The sequence below is a fragment of the Symphalangus syndactylus genome, chromosome 16, assembly GCF_028878055.3.
Source record: "Symphalangus syndactylus isolate Jambi chromosome 16, NHGRI_mSymSyn1-v2.1_pri, whole genome shotgun sequence".
NCBI classification, from domain to species: domain Eukaryota; kingdom Metazoa; phylum Chordata; class Mammalia; order Primates; family Hylobatidae; genus Symphalangus; species Symphalangus syndactylus.
The window spans coordinates 11,226,583-11,252,879 of record NC_072438.2 but is presented as its reverse complement, the minus strand read 5'-3'; the positions used below and the strand labels follow the sequence as shown (position 1 = coordinate 11,252,879).

Below are 26,297 nucleotides of genomic sequence, written 5' to 3'. Positions count from 1 at the left end.
TCTTGCTCACCCTGAATCCCTCAAGCTGTGTGCAAGGTGCTCCAAGAACACGTGAATGGCTGTCTGTGGGACATGGGTAGCCGCTGCTGTGCCAAGAGCTGAAACCAGAATTAACCCCAATTTGCCATCCAAGCCTCCCCTGGAAGTTGCAAGCCTTCAGTAGCTTCCAGAGTTCCTAAATGGTTACATCAGACAGGTCCTTCTGGTGCAACTGTGGTCTGGGTGGGGAGACAGCTTCCTGCTCTGCCATTATCCCAGGATCGTCTCAATGACTCTATTTTAACCTCCACTGTTGTTTGTTCATATTTGTCTGATTTACCCTCCATATCTCATTCTTTTCTTGTGGCGTCTAAAGCTCTATTCATGGCTTTAACCATTTCTAATACACTTAGTTTGCATTCTCCTTTCAATGTAGTCTTGTCACCTCAGGTTCTCACTAAAAGCAAAGCCTTCCCTTAGAGAGGTCTGCTCACGAGGGTCACCTTCTATTGTGCTTTGTAAACATTTCAGTAGAGCTCCTTTTCACATTTTTTTTTTGTTTAGAAACCGGGTTCTCATTCTGTCCCCCAGGCTGGAGTACAGTGACATGATCATAGTTTACAGCAGTCTTGAACTCCTGGGCTCAAGCAGTCCTCCCGCCTCAGCCTCCTGAGTAGCTGGAATCACAGGCGCGGCTAATTTTTTTTCTTTTTTGTAGAGATGAGGGTCTATGTTACCCAGGCTGGTCTCAAACTCCTGGCTTCAAGTGACCCTCCCACCTCGGCCTTCCACAGTGCTGGGATTACAGGCATAGGCCACTGTGCCCAGCTTATTTTTTGTTTTCATAGCAAATATATGAGGTATGAATTGCTTAAATGTCTCTCATGTGTCGTAGGCTTTATCTTTGCCTCAGTCAGGTACCTCAGGTGAATTACCACGTCAGGAACCAACTTGTGGGTTAAATGCTCAACCTGGCATTTCTTGTTTACTAATCAAAAGCAAACCGGAGTATCCACTTGGCATTTCTTACAACACATAAATAGTTTACATTTAGACTCCAAAACATAAGTCACAGGCCTAGGGCTTCGATGTCTTAACAAATAACCTCCCTGCCCTCCTCCCCAGATACAACAGAGAAGCATATTTGCTGCCTCTTGGGGCAAGTTTATTAGTCCCTTCCCTACGGCTAAAACCCTCCCAGGGGTCTACACAGGGTACTCAACTCCAGTTGGCCACCAAGCCTTTGAGCAAGACTTATCACTGGTCCCCACATGAGGGTTAAAACACAAGCTCCTGCCTGCTCTACACGCCATGGTCCTAGAGGCACTGTGTACAAACCCACTCTTGCCCTTATGGACCTGCTTTCCATCTTGCCTTTTTGCTCCAGCATTGCAAAGCTTTCCTGTTTACTTAGCAAGCTCAGACCCCTTATCTGTCATCCTATGTGGGTGTTGCTGAAGAGTCACTGGGGCTTGTTCTTTCTCTCTAGTTGTTTATTCTTGGTTTTCTGTTCATTTTGCACTTCAGAATCCCTGTTCCAATGTCATAGGGTATGCCAGAGCCCACCTCCTAGAGAAGACCTGTGTTGACAGGGCCCTGAGAGGAATGTGCTGCTAGCTCATCCCCTGGGTGATGCACCCTGACAGAGCATGTGGGAGGAAGTGCTATCCACCTCTCTAGCTCTAGGGCTATTTCAAGACAATTCTTTTATTTAAAAAAATTTCATCAGCCAGGTGTGGTGGCATGTGCCTGTAGTTCCAGATACTCAGGAGGCTACGGTGAGAGGATTGCTTAGGCCCAGGAGATGGAGGCTGCAGTGAACTATGACTGCGCTACTGCACTCCAGCCTGGGTGACAGAGCGAGACCCTGTTTCAAAAAAGAAAAACAATAACAAAACCTAGGAGTAAAAAAATTTCAAACCTAAGAAAAACATGGAAGAATACTGTAACGAACATCAGTATACCCTTCACTCATTCAGTATTAATGTTTTACCACATTAGCTTTTTCTATTTATGGATATATGTATACACACACAAATTTTTTCCCGATCCTTTGAAAGTAAGTTACCAGTATCTGACATCTGACCCTAAACACATCACAAGGCATTCTCTTGCGCAGCCACAACACTTTCCACGCCTATGAAATTTAGCATGAAGAACAGCCTCTTGTCCAAATTAAAATTGTTCCCACTGCCCCCAAAAGCATACTTTATAGCTCCTCATCCCAGATTCAGGCTCTGATCAAGAAGCACACACCTCCTCTGAGTACTTCTTTAGTCTCTTTTAACCCAGGATTCTTTTGTCCTTCGGGACACTGACTTCCTTGAAAGGTCTAAGCCCCACGACCTGTGACTGACACAGAGCCCAGTGCTCACCCGGAGCAGGCTCCACTGGCCACCGCTGCCCCACTACTGCAGGGGTAGGGGATATAGCTTCCCCAGGGACCACGTGACAAGGTTCCTGGAACCATTCTTATTTCCATAGCAGCCCTTTCTCTCTAGGTCTCATCACATCATCTTCCATGAATTGTTCAACATTTTTTATCTGTGATCATTTTCTATCTGGTTTTCATGCAGTGCTATTAATCTACTCTTTTAAAAATAGCCAGACTTTTCTGCTAGAGGACGAGCTTAAGGGCAATAAGAGGCAGAAAAATGTATTCTATCTCCCTTCCTTTCAAAGACCACTCAGGCACTAAGGAGGCCACACTTCCCCAGCTGAAGTCACCCAGAAGCCAAACCCTGCCGTGTGAGGGAAGGGATGACACGCACCCCCACGGGGCTATGGCCATTGAAGGAGGTGCCCTGGAAGAGCCCAGCAACACCTGTCAGGCTCGGGCTGAACACTCCAGATGCGCTGTCTTTTATCCACGCCCACTTTTACACAAATCATCCTATCCTCCTTTTCCTGAGAACATTGATCCCTCTAGCACCTAGGTTCCAAAATGCTTAGAAATGTGGGCTTCATACAAGCAACAACCAACCAAAAACGATTCTGCTACACAACAGAGAAGATGCTGAGACCTTATCCAAAGAGCACTGAAAATTAAAAAATAAAATACAATCACTTTTTAAAAACAAAAGAAGATGCTGAGACTTCCTCATCTGTGTCCTGTCTACTTCCCTGCCTGTACTAAGGCTGCTTGGAACGCTCTGCATGCACACCCGGACACGCAGAGCCTCAGGGTGCCTGGGTGCTGACAGGTGGTTAGCTCTAGCCCTCTGGCGCAGCTGAAAGACACGCTGCACCTCAGAAGAAAACGTGCAGATGTTTGAAAATAAGCAGCTAAGGAGACAAATGCTGGTGCTGCCACAGGGCAAAGTCCAATTCTACAGGTGGCCATCAGGGCTCCAGGTCCAGCACACTGCAGAAGCTCACAGTGGAGTACCCTTCCGCATTACCTTGTCTATAGTGAGCATGTAGAAGTGGGTGATGTCATTCTCATGTGCGTGCTTGATTCTTGCCATGCACTCCTCCTCGTCGATCAGCTCCCCAACGTACTCGTTAACAAATTCTCCCTGGAAATCACAAGCATGTGGCCATGACAAAAAGCGTGCTGACCAATCCTCAGTGTTGGGGCTCAAGACTCCCCATCATGGTCACTTAGAACGGGCACCGCACACATCAGCATACCTCCGTGGAGGGTGTGTACAAAGTCTCCATAAATTAAATTCAAAGGATCTCAGACATATCTGTATGTAAAGGTTGCCAATGAAAAATGTATTAAGTATTCATGAAGTGGCAACCTGCCAACCCTTGCTTCCTACACGACCTTGTCTCAGTAACCCACTTTACACGGTGATCCCCACAACAGAGAAAATGGCTACAAAGTATCTGAGAGGATATAAAGCAAGAGTCTGGGTGAATCAGCAGTCAGGCAGGGGAGGAACAAGGGTGCTGGGGAGGTGTTTCTAAGCAACCTTTTGTGCTGTTGCTGGAACTGGCACCAGGCTTACGAACTCTCTGTGCTGGGTCAGCCCTGGTATGGACCTGCGTCATGCCAAAACACATCAGGGTCAGCAATTCTACATGTCTGTTAGTCCCTGGATGTCCTTAGGACACAGTCTGGGAGCAGAGGCAGGAGGTCAACGGTCCTGGTGTCTACCAACGACTTGGTCCTAGACTGTGCCAGGACCACTCCTCACAAGAGCAATCTCCTTACGCCTGCTGGTGAGTCCTCCCAGGCACCTGGCTGCTAGCCCAGAGGAAAGCGGGTCACTTCACAAATCTTCCATTTCATAAAAATAACCATCAGAATTCTGACATAAGGCATGCTTTAAGGGAATGTATGAGTTTTAGCAGATATCTTTCATGTAACGTTTTAAAATATTCAATTGTAATAATTCAATTCAAAAAAATATTTCAGGTCAGGCACAGAGGCTCTTGCCTAAAATCTCAGTGCTTTGGGAGGCCTAGGCAGGAGGATGGTTTGGGACCAGGAGTTCGAAATGAGCCTGGGCAACATAGCAAGACCCCATCTCCAAAAAAAATAAAATTAGGGCATGTTCATACATGCCTGTAGTCCCAGCTGCTTGGGAAGCTGAGGTGGGAGGATGGCCTGAGCCCAGGATTCTGAGGCTGCAGTGAACTACAATCATGCCACTGCCCTCCGGCCTAGATGACAGAGTGAGACCCTGTCTCAAAACAAAAACAAAAAAAAAAACATTTTTTTCCAAAAAATACCATTCTCACATGAATACAAAACCACCACAAGCAAATCTAAGTCTAATTACCCAGTGAACTGTAATTTCTCAAAAGCAGGGGAGGGGATAATGACACATACCTTTCTGATGTCCCTCTTGGCGACCAGGCCCCACCCTTTGCCATCTGTCTTGATGATCTTGGTCTCTGGGTACTGGCGCTTGGTGAAGCACTGGTTCTGGCAGAACTCGCCCGCGGGACACACCTGCGGGTGGCACTCAAACATCAGCATCCTATTCAGACACTCCGAATCAAAGCCACAAGGATTCTCATCTGTGGGCTTGCAGTTGCACTTAGGGATTTCTGAAATATCCGCTGTGTAGATCTGGACTTTCCCGTAAGGCTTATTCACCTGCAGGGAAGGAGCAAGCTGTCTTGGTCCACACGTGAGAGCCTTCTGGATACCCTGGCACACCCACCACTGCCTTGCCTTACCCAGCCTCCAGGTGGCCTTTTAGAAAGCTTCAGAGGCCCGGCTAGGACACACTCCTCAGAACGGCCCTTCCCAGATCCCAGAGGAGCTCTCCTCTGCCTTCTTAGCACAGGAGGCAGGCAGGGCAACCCAACACCCTCTCACATTATTTTATCTTAGTGTCTGTGCACCTCGTTGATGAACAAGAGCTGACACATATCCAGCCAGGCCATTGTAAGATGAAGAGAGAAAACGCATGTTGACTGCTTAGTACACTGCAGGGTGTCCAGCAAACACTGGGTAAGAGCTCTTCTGAGCAGCTTCCCGACCCATCTCTCTGACTCTTCCTTTACCAAGCACTAGCAGCGAGCCACATGAGAGTCCACCCCAGGGGGAGCAGTGCTGGGCAGGACGGCACAGCCTCTGCTCTCATGACCTTGTGGTTTATTATTAGTGAAAGACAAGCAACCAAATAATACAGCAGTAGAGACAGCTGAAAATCAGCTGGGGTAGAAATGCATAATCTTAGGGAAGAGGTGGCGAATGACACCCTTTTCACTGCTGTGGTGTGACAAACTGTACACTTTGGAGAACAATCTGGGAATATTCCCCAAGAATCTAAACATTTCATGCTCTCTGACCCTGTGATTCTGTTTCTGGGAATCCATCCCAAAGAAAATATTATATAAAGATGAATACAGAGCACTTTCTTTACACACAAAGATATTGACTGCAGCCCACATTTTACAAGCAAAGGCAGAGCACCTGACCTCCAGCGCACTCATCACAAACACTCGTCAGGAACCGCCACAAGGCTCCTGGGGATGGGGCCCAAGCCGCACCAGCTGTGAGCAGGCAGCCCTGAGGGCCCTGGAGCTCTCACAGAGCCCTGCCCTGGCTGCACTTCCTCCTGCTCTCCTGCTGGGGCTCTCAAGCTCACTGGAATAAACACAAAACTGGCAAGCCCCCCCACCGCCCCCCACCCCGCCCCCCTGGTCTCTGATGTAGAGATCTACGCGTTTGGGGCTCAGTCGCTGAGCCCTGGCCCCATGTGACTGACTCCCAGCACTTGGCAACAGCCTGGTGCAGGTGGGAGGCTCATCCCTCAGCTCCTCATGCTCCAAGCAGCCCGGTCAGGACTGTCACCCCAACCCTTCTCTAAGCTACCAAGCCAAGCCTCATGCTCCAAGGCGGATCCAAGAACCCCCATGCAGATCCCCCCATGCCATTTGTTCATGGTCTCTTGTGTGGCCATCCATGCCAGGCAGCACAGATCCTGGCTGGTGACAGTCCTCTCCCCAGCCATAGCCTGGGTGTGTCTGAGAACCTCTCACGGCCCTCGGGGAAGACTCCCTCCACGCGCGCACGCAGCTCCCGCACGCCACCTTGATGTGCTTGTATGGTGGGGGCTTGCGCTCGCTCTCCTGTGTTTCTCGGGCTTCCCTCTGAAGCTTAATTTCACGAAAACGAGCTTCAGCTTCTTGCAGTGCTAAAAAGTCAATGAAATAGGAGTAAAGACTTTAGTAAATAAAGGTAACTACCTTTCAAGCTCCATATTTTTATAGTTCACTCTAAACTTTCAATGTTAAGTATAGTTTCTGGTTCCCAGAAAACTAGAGTCTATGAACAACTGTCAGTGGGCAGGTATTTTTAAATGCGGCCAAGTGTGTGAGGCAGAGGAGTGCTCAGAGAACAGCCATCACCTCTCTACAAGGCAGGCCCAGGGCAGAGTTCTGTCAGGAGCTCCCTGTCCTCCACTATGGCCTAAGGACAAAGCACCAGGGTCAAAGCCTGGGACTTGCTGTTCTCAGACAGAAAATAAAAATGCACCTGAGGCCGGGTACGGTGGCTCACGCCTGTCATCACAGCACTTTGAGAGGCCGAGGCAGGTGAATCACCTGAGGTCAGGAGTTCAAGACCAGCCTGGCCAACATACTGAAACCCCGTTCTCTCAAAAAAAAAAAAAAAAAAAAAAAATTAGCCAGGCATGATGGCAGGTGCCTGTGGTCCCAGCTACTTGGGAGACTGAGGCAGGAGAATTGCATGAACCCAGGAGTTGGAGGTTGCGTGAGCCGAGACCACACCATTGCACTCAGCCTGGGCAACAGAGCAAGACTCTGTCTCAAAAAAAAAAAACAAAAAAAAAACAAAAAAAAAAACATGCAGCTGAGCTCCTCTCGAAGCAAAAGGGGTTCTGAGAGATGAACCATAGGCTCAAGCAAGAACAAAGGAAACACAAACCCCTATAATCCGTCCCGAGAAGGAGGCCAGCCCCATGTCAACACTAGACGTGTCCTGTGGTCTGCCCTGTTTTTGCAGCCGCAAGTCAGCCACAAAGGGGTCTGGCTCTACAGGACACCTGCATCCACAGTTAGGAGACATCACCGACAGTCGCACCAAACACATCAGGCCACCTCTCAATTTCGTCTCGCCCTCTTAATAATTTTTTAAAATCTTTCAATACCTACCCATTCTTTATGAGATCTCTGAGTGCCCACCATGCACTCCTACCACTCAGTGCAGCCTGCAAAGCTTTTGGCAGCATGGAGCTAGCAGAGCTTTAAATACGCGGGTCCCCGCCTGCAGCCACACAGGAGCGAGCACTGACCCGGCTGCAACACAGCATGTGCTTCTCCCTGAACGAGCCACATGCACACACCTCGGGTTTTCCCTACTGGCCTCATTCTCTCTTGACCTATCATAAATACCAGTTCCTCCAGTGAAGGGTCACATCCCTATCCTGCCTCCCTCAAACGTGGGTCATCAGCCGGCCATGCCACATCGTTGCTCCTGCCTCCCACCCCAGCTGGGGAATCAGAGGCCAAGCACCTTGTCTGCTTGACCACCCGATTCCTCATGCACTGAAAGGTAAAGCGAGCCCCCAAGAGCCCGCTGCACAAGGTCCAAACAGGACCCTTCCTTCAGATCTGCATTTTACATACAGGCAAGCCATGGAACATTTCTGTAAATTAGTACTAAAAATAATTTCTGAATAACAGGTTTACAGAATTTTAATGAAATTAATCACACAAACCAATGTTACAAAAGTTATCAGTGTATCTTACTCTATGCTCAACAAATAAACTAGACTGCAAACATTTTCCTAATTTAAAAATACAGATTGAATGCTTAGTCCAGTATTTCCTATAAAGATCAAGTTTTAAAAAAACAGAAATGAGGAGTAAGAAAATGCACGAGAGTGCTGTCTCACTCTCTATCTGAAAATCTCCGTACCGTTTTTGAAGACTCTTCCGATCCCTCTGACCCCCTGGTAGCGGCTGCCCCGGTCCCCCTCCATGTACGGGAACACTCGTGCCTGATGAGTCCAGTAATAATCTTTAGACCCAAAGAAAAACACAGGGAATTCTCCAATCTCGTGCTTCATTTTCTGAATATTTGGGGGAACATTTTTGGGATGGCAAACTTCTGCCGGCCACCATCTATTATAAATATTAAAAACAGGATTCACAGACTCCTCAGAGAGAGCGATAATAATTTCAATACTTTAAGTACTGTAAAACGAACACATGTGAACAGAAAAGAAATAAAAGCATACGATTCTATGTCTCACACCTGTAGTTCCCAAGTTTCACCCAAATGATATCTTGGAAGTGCAGCTTCTTCCCAGCCCTGCAGTCATTGCAGAACCAGCTGCCGTCAGGCATCTCGATGTTCAGGCAGTCAGGGTGGAAGGCCGCTGGGCAGGACTCACAGCACAGAAGGCTCCCCCCTGCAAGAGGAGGGTGAGGCGGCCAGGCTTAGCCATTCTGCTATGGCTCAGCCCAGATTCAGTGCTTCACAATGTACACTTATTACAGCCTTAACTTATAAATATCAGTTTTAAAACAGCGATCTGTACATTAGCATGAGAGCAAACGTCATTTTCACCACAAATAATTTCCTGTATGTTTGCGAAATGATTACAACTAATTTAGAGCTACTGTGATATACTATGAATGTGAAGACGCACAGAACACTGTCAACATCAATGAACACAGCGCAGACAAGGAATGAGCCTGCCTTGATACGTGGCTCCTGGGAGTGTGAGAGGCGTGTGCCGCAGACACTCCCAGGCCCCTCACCTTTGGAGCACACGAAGCACCAGCTCACGTTGACGTGGGCGTGGTGTCGCTTCCCCTTCCGAGCAGTGAAGTGGGCAGTGCAGATGATGCTGTTGGAGGCGATCACTGAGCATCCTGCTGCCAGACAAGCATCCCCGCTGTGATAGGCAACGGGGCAGCGGACACACCGCATCATTTTACCTGAAGGCAAAGAAACACACCCTAAGGACCCCAAACATTGACTCCAGTCATAGTGAAAAGAACAACTAATAATTACTCAGCCTCCATGAATTTGAAAAGTTAATGCTAAAATGAAATGGAGGTATTTGATTTAAAAAAAGCTTTCAGAGCAAAGGTGCTTCAAAACAATGTTTGAGAAAATGGTCACACATCTAAAATGCTGCGTTTCTCAGCCTGGGCACTGCAGGCATCTGGGGCACGTAGGCAGCCGTCCTGGGCATTGTGCAGTGTTGAGCAGCATCCCTGGCCTCTACTCACTAGATGCCAGGAGCACATCCCCAAAATATCCCCAGACATTGCCAAATGTCCCCTGGAGGACAAAATTGCCCGATAAAAGAACCACTGGTGTCAAGAAGTACAGACAACCTGCCACCCTCATCCCACACACCTAACATTAGATAATCCAAATGTAATTTGATTTAAAGATGTTTTCTTACATATAACTGGCCATTAAAACCAGAGCAAACAGGCTGGGCATGGGGCTCATGCCTGTGATCCCAACGCTTTGGGAGGCTCAGGTGGGAGGATTCTTTGAACCCAAGAGTTCAAGACCAGCTTGGGCAACACAACAGTGAGACCTCGTCTCTACAAAAAAATAAACAAAATTAGCCAGGCGTCGTGGTCCACACCCGTGGTCCCAGCTACTTGAGAGGCTTAGGTGGGAGGATCACCTGAGCCTGGGAGGTCAAGGCTACAGTGAGCCATGATCACACCACTGCATTCTAGCTTGAGCAACAGAAGGAGACCCTGTCTCAAAAAAAAGAAAAGAGGTCAGAGCAGTGGCCTAATAGTTCAAGACCAGCCTGGGCAACATGGTGAAACCTCATCTCTACAAAAAAATACAAAAATTTGCAAGGTGTGGTGGCTCATGCCTGTAATCCCAGCACTTCGGGAGGCTGAGGCGGGTGGATCACCTGAGGTCAGGAGTTCAAGACCAGCCGGACCAACGTGATGAAACCCCGCCTCTACTAAAAATACAAAAATTAGGTAGGTATGGTGGCGCGTGCCTGTAATCCTAGCTACTGGAGGGATGAGGCAGGAGGATTGCTTGAACCTGGGAGGCGGAGGTTGCAGTGAGCTGAAATCGTGCCACTGCACTCCAGCCTAGGCAACAGAGGGAGATTTTTTTTCTCAAAAAAAAAAAAAAAAAATTACAAAAATCAGCCAGGTGTGGTGGCATGTGCCTGTAGTTCCAGCTACTCAGGAGGCTGAGGCGGGAGGACAGCTTGAGCCCAGGAGGTCAAGGATGCAGTGAGCTGTGACCGCACTGCACTCCAGCCTGGGTAACAGAGCAAGACTCTATAAAGAAAAAAAAACCCAGGATAAACAAAATCTATCAAAATGGTCCAAAGGTTGCCCCTCTCCTATAGTTAAGCATCTTCAGGGTGATATTTAGGATGGAAAGAAGGAAAAGGGAGACAGGTCCTTTGTCAAAGAAAACCCAACCCAGCCGATGTCCAGTTAGTCACTCAAGATAATTAATGCTCTTTGGTGACAATCCCAACAGTCCACCTTCCCAAGCGCCCATGGGCCTGCGTCCGGCCTGCATCTGACCCACAGCAAGGCTGCGCAGGTGCACCTGTACCTTTCGACGGCCTTGGGTTTGAAGGGTTGGAAGCATGGCAGCTCACACAGCTGTGGAGGGGGCAGCGGAAACCTCGGCTCTCAAATACAGTCAGAGGGTATTTTTTCACACAAGCCTCATGGTAAAATTTTCCACACTGAGTTACCACACAGCGCTTAACATCTGTCTTGCTCTCTTTACACACGAAACATGAGTGAATCCCTAACAAAAAGTTAAAGAAGGGGTGGAGAGAGAGGTGCAAAGAACAAGAATTAAATTGCAGTTCTGAGCCACTAAAATCAAGCGACTCCTCTTCAGAGGCAGCCACGCTGCTAAAGCACCTGGCCCTGTTTCCAACCTTGCTCACTAGTCCAAGCATTCTCCAGCAAAAAGATCCAGCCATCAAGGATTACCTTGCTGCGATCTGAGCTCCAGCTTCACCTGAAATACAGTAGAATCTTACTAGGCAGCCTGGCTGGGGAGGCCCAGTCTAACTGGCAAGAAGCTTGAAGGAAGGGGCTCCTATGAAAAGAGGCCTTTCCTCCTTGAGAGCAGCTGGCCAGTGGTGGAGCAGTCACTTCTGATTCTGGGCAGGCAGACAGACACTCCCAGAAGTGAGGTGCTGCTGTGGGACTGCCATGGCCTGGGAGACTCTCCAGGTGTCTTCCTGACCCAGGAAGTGTTCTGACGTGAGCTAGGAGACTCCTTGGGCCCGGTGAGCAGGCAGGAAGGGCCATGGCCTGGGAGACTCTCCAGGTGTCTTCCTGACCCAGAAGTTTTCTGACATGAGCTAGGAGACTCCTTGGGCCCGGTGAGTAGGCAGGAAGGGCCACGGCTGTGCAGGTGTCCTCTCATCATCCTCACAGACCCCAGACTGTGCCGGGCGACACCTGATGCAGTAATACGGAGGCAGAACAACAGCACTGACAACCCAGGACAAGCCTGGAGCTGTTCTTTCTGTTGAAACTGAGGCTCAAGGTAACACTGTGTCTTCATAAAGAACTCCATGTTCCTATGGACTTCAGTGTTCGGTGACCAACCAGGTTACCTGTACCCTTAATGCTGCACTGTCTGAGCGGCAGTGACCTGTGGTGGCCACCTCACACACAGCACAGGCTCAGGCCAGCCCATGGGATGAAAAGCCCATGACCTATCATCCCGCCACCCTACCCGCCACCTGATGGAAAGGTACCAAGGGGCCACATACGACTGAAATCAGAGCAAACCCTGCAGCTACTGAGAGGTGGGTACACCTGCCAGGTGTGGGCTACAAGCTCCAGAAAGGGCCAGGCGGTGGGGGTGGGGAGGGAGCTTGTCCTCTGCAGGCACCTCAGGGCAGGACTTTGTGCAGGGGGTTGCAGGAGCAGGTGGCTGGCCAAGCTGCAGAGCTGCCCACCCGTGGGAACTTGCCTGAGGCACACTCGCTGCAGGTGAACCTCCCTTCTGGCCTCCGGGAAAGCCCAAGGCAGGCGAGGTGGAAAGCTCCGCAGCAGGGTCCTTCACAGAGCAGGAGGCTGCCCGGCTTCTCACACAGCTGCAGGGGCAGAGCAGGCGGGTAAGCAGCGCCCGGCAGTCCCTTCTGCACCTCTTACCACAAGGGAAGCCGTCTGCTTCTGTCTCCAGTGGCAGAATATCCAATTTTGCTACTCAAGGATATACAATAACATGCATGGGCAAACGTCTGGCCCAAACAGAACGTACAAATACAGTATCAGATTAAAACCAGACGACTGTTACAGAAAGGGGCCAGTCCTCAGCAATGGTAAAGGAAGTAACAGGATCACAACCCTGAAGGATACATCCAACATATTTCAAATCAGATTTGAAAATCAATAGAAATCAAAGGCACCCTAATCCAAATGGCAGGTGCCACGCTGACTGCAGGCAGTATTCACACTTCCCATGCATCGACTGCCTGGCATGGAAGCTCCCATGCCATCTCCAGCTGACGGATGGGGCGGGACTGAAGCACAGAATGTAGGTGGCCTGTCCAGTGTGCATGTCATCAGTGAAGCTAAAACAGGCCTAGCACCTCACCTTTTCCAACAGGAACTTTATGTATGTGTGTGTGTGTGTGTGTGTGTGGATTACATGATGTGTATACAAATCTCATCCTACATGTGAATTATGGATGTTAATGGAGGTAACTTAATCCCAGGATTCCACTGAGAGTCAGTCTGACCCCTTCAAAACAGAGATCAGTGAGTGATGGTGAGATTGGGGAAGGGGTCTGGTGAGAAGAGAAAAGACACTACAAATTCGCTCTGCGTACCGGGGCCCCAGTCAGACATCAGCATGAGCACAGCGGATGCTGCCTTCTCCTCACCTGGCACACATACTCCTTTTTGGCAGTCACTCCTCGCTCAGACTTTTTGGATGAGACAGACACTTCAGTTTGTGTTTCGTCTGCACTTTCATATGGGGACTCCGAGGGCTCGTCTCCCAGGCTGTCCGAGACCTAGAGATGAAGGAGGCGGATGACAGTTCACTAGTCGCAGAACACAGTGGGTGGCCGTGCCCTGCAGGCAGGCTCGTCCTGCCCAGCCCCACCACCCTCCAGTCTTTCCAACACTGGTCCTGTACCACCAGTGATTTCACAGTAGAACCATCATCAACTGGTTTTTGTGATAATACAACCCGTCAATTAGGCTATGTAGAAAATTCAAAAATGAACTTTATTCTACCTAGTATTTAGCATATATATGCATATAAGAGGCATATTCCTTAAAATGAAGGAAGTGTTATGAACATCCAATTTGCTCTAGTAGGTGAACTAAGACAGGCTTTGGGAACAAGAATCTTGGCCCTTCTTACCTAGTCTGTTCAGGTTCTACTACTCTAAGGTGGGAGAAACATGCTAACACCAAACGAATGTGTAAAGGAACCACGGATGAAGTGTCAGCCTCATCAGGTGACCGTGCTGTCCAGCTGCCGCCGGGGCGGAGACCACGCATCCTTTCAGAAGTATGTGCCTATGCGAGGGTGCAGAGTCAGGAGAGTCTTCCGGACTCACACCACAGGCTGACTGTTCGGTTTCTCTTCTTCCTCCCATTGCCTATTTGTCCTGATATTTCACAGTTCACTTGTTCTCCCCACCAGAGAAGTGAGGTGGGCAAAGGCAAGGTAAAATCTACCTACTTGATTCACATCTAGGTAAAAGGCCTGGGATAAAGGCATGGAATCCCTGAGCGAGTGGAATGGCTCACAGGTTGTATCTCTTCTGCCTCTCTCTCCCCTTCATTTAATAGAAATCACTGAAGACCAGGCTGAATACAGCCTCACCCTCATGTACACAGCATTTCACCCTCACCTGACAAGCAACATCAACAAATATTTAAATGAATAATAGAGAATCTTCTTGTCTGTCAAATCAAGTGTTTAAAAAATTTGGTTTTTATTTGATGTTAGGTAAGTAAGTGTTGAACACTGAATTCTGGAGATGAAACAGAGCAAAAGCATAAACTACATTTCTAGTACACCTCAATCATCACAAAAACAAGTAATTATGTTATCGGCTTGCTCTTTGCCAATGAACACAAAGTCAGAAATTGGAATTGGGCCATATTAAAAAATAAAAGCCAAACCCACCAGGGACTCTGACCAATCCTGTGACCTTATCAGTGAGCTTTTCCACATTTAGCTGACATTACAGGGAGCAGTGAAAGAAAAACAAATTAAAAACAAACACAGAAGTGTTTGCTGACTTCAGAGTAGTGTTAGAGTGGGCTTTTTTTTTTTTTTTCTCGAGACGGAGTCTTGCTCTTGTCGCCCAGGCTGGAGTGCAGTGGTACAACCTCAGCTCACTGCAACCTCTGCCTCCTGGGTTCAAGCGATTCTCCTGCCTCAGCCTCCTGAGTAGCTGGGATTACAGGCACCTGCCAACAGGCCTGACTAATTTTTTTGTATTTTTAGTAGAGATGGGGTTTCACCATGTTGGCCAGGCTGGTATTGAACTCATGACCTCGTGATCCACCTGTCTTGGCCTCCCGAAGTGCTAGGATTACAGGCATGAGCCACCGCACCCAGCCAGAGTGGGCTTTTTCCAAGGGCTTCCGTCGGCTCTGACTGGTGACTGTGGGTCGTGACAGATGTGAGCCACTCTTCTCTTCTCACTAGATACATCTCCTGACAGCACAAAGTCTAAAGAAAACGCAGCCTCTTAATCTTGATTTCCTCACCTTTTCCAGGAAGATGGACTAGCGTCATGAACACTAATCAGAGCAGTGCACATTTTAAGGCTCTGTCACTGTGAGGCTGCCAGGAGGGCCCTGCAGGAGCTGTAGCTCACATCCTGCTCTTTAACACTCACAAAGGGCCACTTGACGTGCTCTGAGTTCAAACCTCAAATTTAACAAGCCCATCAGATATGGACTCAGTGGGGACCTGAGCACTTCTGAGATGAGACTGGAGGGGGCGCCAGGGGAGCACAGGCGTGGGGAAGCAGTGGCCACACTGTCTGGGGCCCCAGAGAGTCACCCACACAGTCGCCCAAGCTGACCCATCTGACGGGGGAACCAAGGCCCAGAGAAAGGGGCCTTCTGCATGGCTCGGGAGAGAGCCCCAGCGCTATCCACCAACCCATGCTCTTCCCTTAACGTGGTGGAACAAACTCAAAAAGCTTTAAAAATGAGAAAAAAAAATGCATGGAGAGAAAGACAGAAAACACAAAGCAGTCCTGGGTCAGAGGAAGGAACAGCACCTTTTATTTCAGATTTACAGAAAAAGTTAGCACGTTTCCACTTGGAGAGATTTCCTACATTAACAAAGTCTGTTTTGAGGAAATAAACACTGAATACATATTTTGAATGGAAATATATAAATGTTAACGACACACATGAGGCTCATTTCCTGATCAGGGTCTGGGACCCACATACAGAATATAGACCTTACAATAGTACAGTCCATGACACAGATTGCAGAGATTCCGACTTTTTCCCACCACACCCCCTCCCAGCCACTGGACAGACAACTAGCCACAGTCGGGGAGGATCCAATGCTCTTGGCTCGGCAACCACCCGCAAGGAGAGCAAAGTACGAGGGCGTCCCACAGCGAGCCTTACTCCAGCCGCAGGCTCCACCTCCACGCACCAGGTGACGTGACTCACTCGGAGAAGCCATTTGTGGAGGTGGCACATTCACCTGTATGGTCCCAACACAGTCCCAAATCTCAGTCTACAACATCTACGATCTATTCCATATCCAACGGGATGCATTTGGAAAGGAAAAGTGCAGGGACTGAGCGCACACAGACTCTGTCAAGAACTTTCCCGTTGCTTCCCGCGTCCACCACAGCCATGCTGCGGCACTGAGCTCCGAGCAGCTTAGCTCCTGACTTTTCAAAGTTTTCTTCAGTCTGAAAATTCTTTCTCCACTCTCTACTCAGAATAAGATAGTACCAAGTTGCCTATTTGCCTTAGAAATACATTCCTTCAGGGCAGGGAATGCAGTCTCCTTGATCTATTACAGGGACTTTTCAAGATGATATTACCAAACATAATGGAGCCTAGTGAACACGTTCCAGCCAACTGCTAAAAAGCACGTGGCCCTTCAGGGTGACCTGTATGAGCCGCAGTCAGATGCCACCTTCTGTGACTGCAAAGCGCTCCCCTATTCTTCAGAGTGGCGTCATACACATTGAGTTTTTAATTTTTTGACAAAACAAATCCCTTCACAACTTGAATACGACATCGTTTTTGAAATACAATTACAGACCTTGAACAATAAATATTTCTATAAACTGACATAATTTTCATGTTGAAGTGATGGTTTTGTAAAGAAGGAAGTTGATGGCGAGAAGTACTTCCACAGTGTTTACAAATGACAACAGCCCTGTGCTCAGCAGATTAAATGAGTGTGAAATCAAGACTAATCTCAAACAGGTCTTCTAAATTAACAGCAGAGTAAAATGTTAAAGTGGAATTAAAATAAGTCACTCATCATCTAAAATACTATAGTTCATAACAATTTTTATTAAAATGACCCTTCTAGGTTACACAAACTAGAAACTTCCTGGCTATCCCTAAATTCTAGGGTCAGGGCTGGGGGTGAGTCTCTGAGAACAGAGGAAGCCTCCATTCACAGAGCACCACTGCATGCCACAGTCATCTTCTAACCTGCACAGGCTTTTGTGTAGCCGTAGCCACATAGCCCCAAGCAGGTGGCAGCAAGGACCAAGTGTCACCTGTGGCCAGAGTGAGGCCAGGTGGCTGCTGCTCCCAATTCAAGGCCTGCCCTTGTCAAAGGTAAAATGAATCGAAAATATCCTATCAACCCAACTTTGTCCCACTGTGTCCTGAGCAGTGGCCATCCCACAGGGAGTGTGCTGGGGAGGAGCCTGGTCTGGCCGACTGCAGGCAGCAGGCCGTGCACTGTCTGTAAAGGACTTGAGGACAACGACAAAACTGCCCACAATACACCTGCTTCCACTAGCACAGTGCTGAGCAAATCCCCCATCAGCCAGACCAGGACCCCCACCCCTACCTCAGTCATTTCTTGAAAATACTATATGCCTGGATGGTCAGCATGCATCAAAATATTACCCGAGAGTCATATGCAAAAAGGCCAACAACTACAGGTAGGCTAGAAAAAAACATAAATGTGGACCTGACACGTAACCATGGAGCTCAAAGGTATCCAACCAAAAAGACTAGGACTGTCGGGCTGTTGGAGAGACACCCTGCTGTGAGAATGTCCCATAGGAAGCATGCCCCTTGCTCATCCAGTACAGGAATCAGATGAATATAATACAAATAATTTTCTACCTGCTAATTACAGTCAATTTGACATCACTGCCAGGTAAATTAGTGGTAATTTCTAACATTCTAGGTAAAACAATAAAAATGGTACCCAAAGGAATCAAAACCAATTTCGTTGACAAAAAGTCCTAAAATATGAATCAGAATATTTCTTTTAAAATAAGCAAGACCCACCAGGTGCGGTGGCTTACGCCTGTAATCCCAGCATTTTTGGAGGGTGAGGCGAGTGGATCACGAGGTCAGGAGTTCAAGACCAGCCTGGCAAATATGGCGAAACCCTGTCTCTACTAAAAATACAAAAAAAAAAAGCCAGGTGTGGTGGCGGCCGCCTGTAGTCCCAGCTACTCGGGAGGCTGAGGCAGAAGAATTCCTGGAACCAAGAAGGCGGAGGTTGCAGTGAGCCAAGATTGTGCCACTTACTGCACTCCAGCCTAGGCGACAGAGTGAGACTCTGTCTCTAAATAAATAAATAATAATTAAATAAATAAATAAATAAATGCAAGACCCCCCAAATTTTAGAAGTTAAGAAGCCAATAACAGCTTTGCGAGTATTTTGAGAAACCTTTTCTAATGACAGTTACCTCAGTTTCTCTGGCAAAAGACTGTAATTTAGCTTTACAATCTCAAAGATAAACCACAAACCTCAGCAATTACTGTTTATAGATTTTTTTTTAAAACTAAAGTGATCAATCTATTGATTTTAAAAGCATAAAATGTTATATTTTCACACTAAGTCAAAAGGGCTCTCACCTGGTCTGTATACAAAAGTCTACCTGGCCAGATGAACCTTTGAAATTAATTAAAAATTTAAAAGGGCTAGATGTTAGAGAAGTGTGTTATAAGTCAAATGAAAAAGAAATGAAGCAAGGTTGCCAAAGTCATAACAACCTTATTTTTCATCTACCGCTATCAGACAGGAGCCTCTCCAGCGAGGGGAATCCGTGGCTTTACAGCCCTCCAGGCACATCTGAGGCCCAGACGCAGTGACTGATGTCACGGCCATCAGAGGAGCCTCTGGCGCCAAGGCAACCCTTTCAACTCAACTGGATCAAACGAGCCAAGGACCCAAGGACTTTTCCCTCATTTGGAAATGCTTATACTGGCTTCCATGCCGGGACACAGAGGAGGACAGAAGCCCAGCTTGCAGCCCTGCCACCACAGGTGCCACCCACTCACATCAGGCTTCTGGCAAGAGCCTTCTCAGGAGCACTTTCTTATCATCTTAATTTTATATATATCCACAGGCACTTTTTTTGGTTTTGGAACTAGATGCTAATTTATAATCTTCGTTTTCTTTTTTAAACATCTCTGTGACAGACTCAGCACTTGTTCTGGCAGCCTCACACACACCTCTGGGCACAAACCGTGGGCAAGGCCAGGGCCAGGGCAGCACAGCAGCAGCAAGCTTGCTCTTGACAGCATGGCTCTCACACAGCATCCTCCCTCCTTTCCTGTGGTGTGCTCAGCTCTTAACGTCTCCAGCTACATGAAACTCTCCAAATGCCCATCTCCCCACCCCACCCCCATCTTGTTCCCCAGTCCCTGAGCACCCCATTTTAAATCTACCTAGGCTTCTGTGTGAAGTAATGAAACAAAAAACGCAAAATCAGATCTCCCTAGAGCTGCGGGGACCTCTCGGAGATCCTCTAAGCACCACTCCACCCACTCAAGAAGCAGCAGTGGGACAGAGGAGCCCCGGACTCCTGTCCGAGGACTTTGCACATCACACAGTCACCCTCTGCCTTTCACGACATGAAAGGTTGTGTGTCATGAAACCTCGCTTAAGTTTCCTACTGGTTTTAAGAAACATTCTCTTAAAAACACTGGAGCTGTTTCTAGTTGGGAGATACAGGTATAAGAGATAAAATGTATACTCAAGACAGCACTGAGATGTAACTACACCTGGAGTCAGTATGACTGAAAAAAGACATTTAATTTTTGCATGAACACTGAGGAAAGGCCACAGATCCATCTAGAGCAGGTGGGGCAATTTTAGAAGCAGATATATAAAGGCTTGATGGCCCAATGGCTCTCAGATCAGTCTCAGAAAAACAATTCAGGACCTCTATTGCCAATGCGTGCACTACCTGAAGATGCCACTCTATTACAATGGAGTACTTACGTTTTTAGAACAGCTACAATCTAAGCTTTTATATATTCTGACAAGTTTTCACCTCTTGTGAATGCCTCAAGTTTTACACTAGAGAGCCACCTCCCCTCGCCAGGCACAGACACAGTGTGTGGAAGATGGTCTGAAGCGAGTCAAATGGGACTAAAATGGTTCCATGTATGACAAACAAAATTCATCTCAACAACCAGCAATTCAAATGTCTTAAGGCTAGAATGTATCACCATTATTTTGAGGTTCTTATGAAATGAAGGAATTCCACGTTAAATTAGCAGCATAATGAATTTCTGTACTCTTGGCAAGCCAATGGTCCTCCCTAAGTTCTTTCAAACAAGAGCCCTTTCCACCCACCTCCTTCAGGAAACCAGGAGATGGTCCTCTCAGAAAACTCTGCTCCTCTATGATGAGTCCACTCCTGGCATCTGAAGTGGAACAATGCCGCCACACATGGGACTGTCCCTCTCACTGCAGAGTGCTGAGTTCACCTGCCCCTGCCCACCTTCCCAATGTCCCCAGGGAACAATGTCACCGCCACCCCGCCCCCCGCTGAGAAACACTGTCATTCCTGTCCATGTTACCCCATGTGCCCCTGGGTAGTCAGCTGATACCTATGTCATGCTGCTCTTTGGACACCATTTGGTCATTTGCAGGGTTTCGCTTTCTCCATAATATAGAAGGAGCACCTGTGCGCTGGCTGACTTCTAATGCATCTATCAGTTATGGGCTAGCTGGCTGGCCACCCACGCAAAATTCATCATGCTGTAATTTCAAATGAAATCCCTTCATTTTCATCAAAAGCCTTTCAGGGTAGAGTCTTTGGGTGACTGCTTACTGAACCAGAGCCATTTTTATACCATCTTTTTTTTCCCATCTTTAAATTTCGTGATTTTTTTTGAGAATTTTAATTTTACTCTTGAGCTTTTTCATGTCCTTTGGAGTAACACAGCTTAGATTGCTCCTAGACCATCTTTGGGGCTATGTATCCTGCAACATTTGAGCAGAGCCAATAGAGCAACCCAACCAGCCCTCAGCCATACAGTCCAGCACCCTAAAGTGCCACACACACAAATCCAGTGTTCTGCACTTCTAGGTTTATTTCATCCTCGCATGCATAATGCAGTCAAGAGGACCACTTTTCATGCCAAAGCAAAATTTATACTTTTGGATAAAAATAGAATGATGGCGATTTTATCATTTTTATTATTATAACCATTATTACTGTCACAACAGGAAACCACGGAGTCCTGGCCAGGCACCCTAAGCATCTTACATGCGTTACATTACTTAATGGTTTACAACAAAATATTAGTCAGAAACGTTCATTAAAGATAAAACACAGCCAAAGAATCTGCTGGGAATGAATTGTGGGCTACTCGCATGGTACTGTGAATAGCACACCTTCTGCTTTTATGAGCTGAAGGTAAGTAAGCCTTTTCCTCACCATGCAAAAATGCGGACACCTGGGGCAGGACACCAGGCTGCCCCCCGACATTAAGACAATGAAACATGAGGGCTGATGCTCTATAGAAGCAACTGATGCAGCGGTTGGTGTAAATAACCTGATTACAGTATCCCCTTGGTCCGGGTCCTTGGATCAAAAGGGTTAAATGGTTCACAATAATACTGTAAATGGTATTTTTTTCTAAAAATTTACTGTATCTAGTGTCATAATAAAACTGTTTAGTAAAAAAGGATAGAATCAAACTCTTCCTGCCTCTTATGTTGGAAATTAGTGTAGTATCTACAATACTGAATATATCTCATTGGCAATGAGAACAGCTGATGAGGACTCCTCCTAACGTGTGCTGTTAGTTTGTTTCTGAGAGTACCGACGCTGATATTTTCCACAAAAATCCAGTAAGTTACAAACTAGAGGAGAAGCAACTCTAACAGGGCCACCCCTTCCGTGCAAGGCCCTGCTGCAGCTCTGGACAGCCCCCAACTAAAGGGTCTGCCTTTCAACTTGAAATCTACATTGACCACTGGAATATGAACGTGTTTCTATTATGAGATGAATGTGATTGATTAAATGGCCTTGATTAGTTATCTTACCTTGGTCTTAAAATTTGTTATCTGTTTTCTTCATTGTATGTGTTTATTAATACCAGTAAAAACAGATTATCACACATCTTCCATAAAATGATTGTGATAGAAATGTCACTGAGTGTGTACGATGATACGCCACCTGCAGCAGCATCCTGGAATATTACATCATTCTAAGTGCAGTACAGAGCAGCTGGGTTCAAATCCAACTTGACTGGTGTGGGCTCCCACAAAAGCTGTTACCAGTGAAGGCGAAAAAAATAAGAATTTGCTCTACTAAAGGAATAAAAAATGAAGTTACAAAACACTTAAATCACATTAATTCCTTCACAGGCCTTTGTCATGCAAGTGTGTAATTTTAATTTATTCTCTTCCTCAGGGTGATGTAGTACCATGTAATGATTATTCCAATAAAAATTTTTATTTATCACATATACCTTTTTCAAGAAGAATTTAAACTACAACATGACCTAAAGTGTTCTGAAATACCAACCCTATGAAAGTACCTTATTTCAAACAAATGTGATGAAAGAGAGGAAATACAAACATGCAAAGAGGGTGTGACCCAAATGGGTGTGTGTCAGTGTGGACCTCAAACAGCAATTCTCATGGTCACCTAACTCATATCAGAATCAGGCCCAGCAGTCAACAGGGTGTTTTTTATAACACTACACTTTGCCTCATATGCTAACAGGCATTCAGCAATGGAAACATCACAAACATTTACTGTAGTTCAGTCGCATTAATACATAATAGACAAGTTTATTTGCTCACCTAAAGTAGTTTTAACAGCATAATTCTATAAAAATGAACACTAATGGAAGATTTATCTAAGCCATACAAAAGTAGTTTAATGGAAAAGACCCAGTAATTTAAATGTTTTCATATAAGGAACATGATGCACACTATGGGATCTATGCATCACCTTCAAAATGTAGGAAGGTGTATTAATTTCATATATTTAATGTATTATATAAATGTATTTAACAACCTATCAAATTCTGACATTCTAAAGAATTAAAAATTAAGTCTAATGATGATAAAATGCTTTATCTACGTCTTCTCAAGGTCAGAACAACTGCCCAGGCCAGGGAGACTGAGCTCCCCTGACTCATGGGCAAGCCTCGATCCCTGCTGCACTGGCCTCATGCATGACTCTAAATCAAAGCCTTCGATATACATGACTTAGGATCAGGAATAACAGACAAGATTTCAGCAGGTTCCAAGTTCTCTCTATTGTACCTGATAATAGTATAAGCAACAACTCAAGTGAATAACTGGACCAAAATTATGATAACAGAAAAATTCATTAAAAGCTCTTTAAAGCAAAAATCTCAACTTAAGTGAAAAATGTTTAATATTCTTCTTTGGAACTGTAAATGACCTTTCATTTAATTTTCTAAGATTTTAACCTAAACTTGAACAAGAAAGAAAGGAAAAAGGAAAAATAATTTGTATAAAATTTGCCTTTTCATATTTCAGTAAGCTCCTAGATGTTTCAGTAAAGAATTCTTACTACATTTTCTCCAGTGTGTCTGAAAGTCACAAATGCTTAGTTGTCTACACGTATCAAACTGTAAACCAACCCCAGTCCCACCATCCGTGAGCAGGTCTCGACCACCACTGAGCTGGTTTGATTCCCTGCAGAAAATCCCACTCGGAGGAGTGGTCGCTATCTGCACCATCACTAAGGATTCAGAGTGGCAAGCTGCAGAGCTCTCTGAGCCCGGCACAGGTTGCCTAGGTCCCTGACCTTCCTGCACTGGAAGGCCTACCCTCCTCTAATGAGTGGAAACAACTGAGGCACACCCCATCCTTCCTGGGGACCATGGCAGAGACCTGGCCAGAAGTGCCGCCTTCTGACTCAGCAAGAGTAAGGGGCCTGCCCAGCCCTTGCCTCACTACCCTGTTCCAAATGAGCCCCCAGTTATCATCTCCTCATAGATATGACAAAAACAGGACCTATGTCTACAATGAGAAAAACAGCATCACGGAGAACCAAATAACAAGAAATTAAAATTCCAAAGCTCTATGAAGGTAATCCCTAAAAATCAGGAAACCAAAACCACCTCTGAACAAAAAAGTGTCACACCTACATTCTGTGGCTATTTGTTGTTTTTGGCAACAGCAAAAAATTTAGGTTTGATAATAAAGTCTAAGTGTCATGTTACAATGATGGCAGGCAGCAGCCCCAAATGGCTTTATTTTGCTATCATATACTTTGCAAGTCCAGAACATAGCAGTCATTATTACAATGGTAGTTCTGACTCACCTCAACACTCAAGTAACTAAAAATGTGCCAGAATTTAAAGGACCAAAGCCATGAAATGCATGAGAACAAAGAAATCTTTGGCTTCCTCCATGAGCCTAGGTCTGGAAGCAACAGGAATCAGGTGTGGTGTGTGAGTCGCCCTCCACCCCACCCAGTATGTCAGCTCAACTGACACTGTGCCCTTTCAGAACCAACGCAGACTTACTTCCATGTGAACTCTTACAGTGTGAGGGCTACACAGAACACAACATTCTTAAGACAGATTTTTAAGAACTATGAAACTGCATCAAGACTGAAGTATATCTGTACATGTACACACTGTGTGCGTGTGTATAAAAAGTGCTCAAATAAACTAACATAGTGCACTGTTTGTCCATTTCATGAATCTGAGATAGCCAAGAGGCCCTAAAGCATCTGCACTGGCAGTGAGCACCAATGCTGTGCTTATGAAGTCTGAGTGTTACTCACACTGCAGCGTGGGCAGCTAAATGGCCTTCATACCAATGCCATGGTTATCATTATTATTATTATTTTACCTCATTCTCAGTTAAGGATGCAGAAGGAGAAGAACTTTTGCTAAACCCAAGAGCTGAAGATGCTGCCGTGGAAGCCCGATTTCGCTTCTTCAGTGGTTTGCATGCATCAGACAGATTTTTCGTTGCTGTAAAATAATTTTGGTTTGTAAAGTTTCAAATCATAAACCCTTAATCTTTTTACTGCTTTAAAATTACCCCTCAAATAAGTGAAGTTCTAAAGATGAATCTTCTGAATTCCTTTGTCCGTCTGGCTTAACTTTTTATCATGGAAAAATCTGAACATAAAAGCAGACAAACTGTACAATGAACCCCATGTCCTTGCTACTTGGCCCCCAAAAACATCAACCTGGGGCCAGCATGGCTCTATCCATACCTGGTTCCACGTCCCCCTGCCAGATTATTCTGAAGCAAATCCAAGACATATGATTTCATCCATAAAAAGTTGAGCACAAATCTCTAAACATAAAGCCTTACACATAACCACAATGCTACTCCCATACTTAAAAGTAACAATGCTCTTATATCATCAGCGAGCATTCACATGTCCAATTGCTCATGTCTTTTTTTTTTTTAAAGTCTGTTTAACTGATTTTTAAAAGCCAGTCAAGCACCTCATGCAAAACAAGAAAAACAGAGTCACTGCCAATCTTCCCTCACTCTCCTCCCCAGGGTTTTGTTTTCCTTTTAATTAAGAGTTGGAGAAGGTATGACTTCTTCAATAAGGGATCAAACAGGTATTTCAAAAAGATAACTAAAAGGTAAAAGGAAGTGTAATTTCCCCTCTTATCTTTTTGACAGTTACCTTTCATAAATATTTTAAGCTAGTTTTTTTAGCATGTGAAATATAAATAACGAGCCCTTACTGTTAGCTTACATGCAGAGGGTCAGGGTACTGAAGGGTGACAGAATCTACAGTAGCAACTGGCACCATCAAGTAAGAAACCTGAAAACTTCTGGTTGAAATCACTTTTCTAGTAAAATTTTAAATTGAAAATAAAAGAGCCAAGTAAAAAGTAACTTCAATAAAATTTAGCCAAACCCTTCAAAACAACATACACATTAAAACAGTTTAGTTTTCAACCACAGGAGAACCTCTTTTCCTTCTTTTTCGCTCCTAGCTTAATTGTGGATTCCTCCCCTGCCCTGTTCCCCTTCACCAGCCCCAGCCTTCCCCTTTCACACTCTCAGCCCACCCACCCAGCCCCAGCCTGGGCACCCAGAAGCCAAGAAGGAAAGGGCGCTGACCACATTACCTGCCTGGCTCTTGAGCGAGGAGGCTGCCTCCATGGCCTTGTAAGAGCTTGTTCTGGCCGTTTTGTCAGTGATTGTGTCTCTCTATTATTTAAAAAAAAAAAAAAAAAAAAAAGAAAAAAGAAAAGAAAAAAAGGAAAAAAAAGAAAAAGAACAACAAAAGGAAAAGAAAGGAAAAAAAATCTCCTCATGTGAATGAACACAGGTTGCTGAAAAGTTTTGTGGCAGAAACTTCTTCCTTTGGAAATGTGTTCCACACTTAAGTCATCCATGGTTGCCCAATCTCAGACTTTTTTTCACAATCTGGACTGATTCTTTCTTCGCACCTCCCGCTCTCGCATCTGTCAGGAGGGCG

General features: G+C 46.1%; 1 protein-coding gene across 8 annotated transcripts in view; it reads right to left on the bottom strand.

Moving 5' to 3' along the window:
- Positions 1-26,297, bottom strand: part of NSD2 (nuclear receptor binding SET domain protein 2) — a 110,999-nt gene that overhangs the window by 15,600 nt on the left and 69,102 nt on the right. For 2 of the 8 annotated variants that reach the window (XM_055246221.2, XM_055246222.2), the window contains 11 exons: positions 25,945-26,026; positions 24,692-24,816; positions 13,284-13,415; positions 12,368-12,491; positions 10,979-11,179; positions 9,175-9,354; positions 8,666-8,822; positions 8,327-8,532; positions 6,478-6,581; positions 4,763-5,032; positions 3,381-3,497 (listed from right to left, as the gene is read on the bottom strand). In XM_055246221.2, coding sequence (XP_055102196.1) covers positions 3,381-3,497; positions 4,763-5,032; positions 6,478-6,581; positions 8,327-8,532; positions 8,666-8,822; positions 9,175-9,354; positions 10,979-11,179; positions 12,368-12,491; positions 13,284-13,415; positions 24,692-24,816; positions 25,945-26,026 — 1,698 coding nt within the window. Of the gene's footprint in view, positions 1-3,380; positions 3,498-4,762; positions 5,033-6,477; positions 6,582-8,326; positions 8,533-8,665; positions 8,823-9,174; positions 9,355-10,978; positions 11,180-12,367; positions 12,492-13,283; positions 13,416-15,637; positions 22,120-24,691; positions 24,817-25,944; positions 26,027-26,297 lie in introns of those variants that run through there. The other 6 variants (XM_055246224.2, XM_063619657.1, XM_063619655.1 and 3 more) reach the window with 5 other exon arrangements.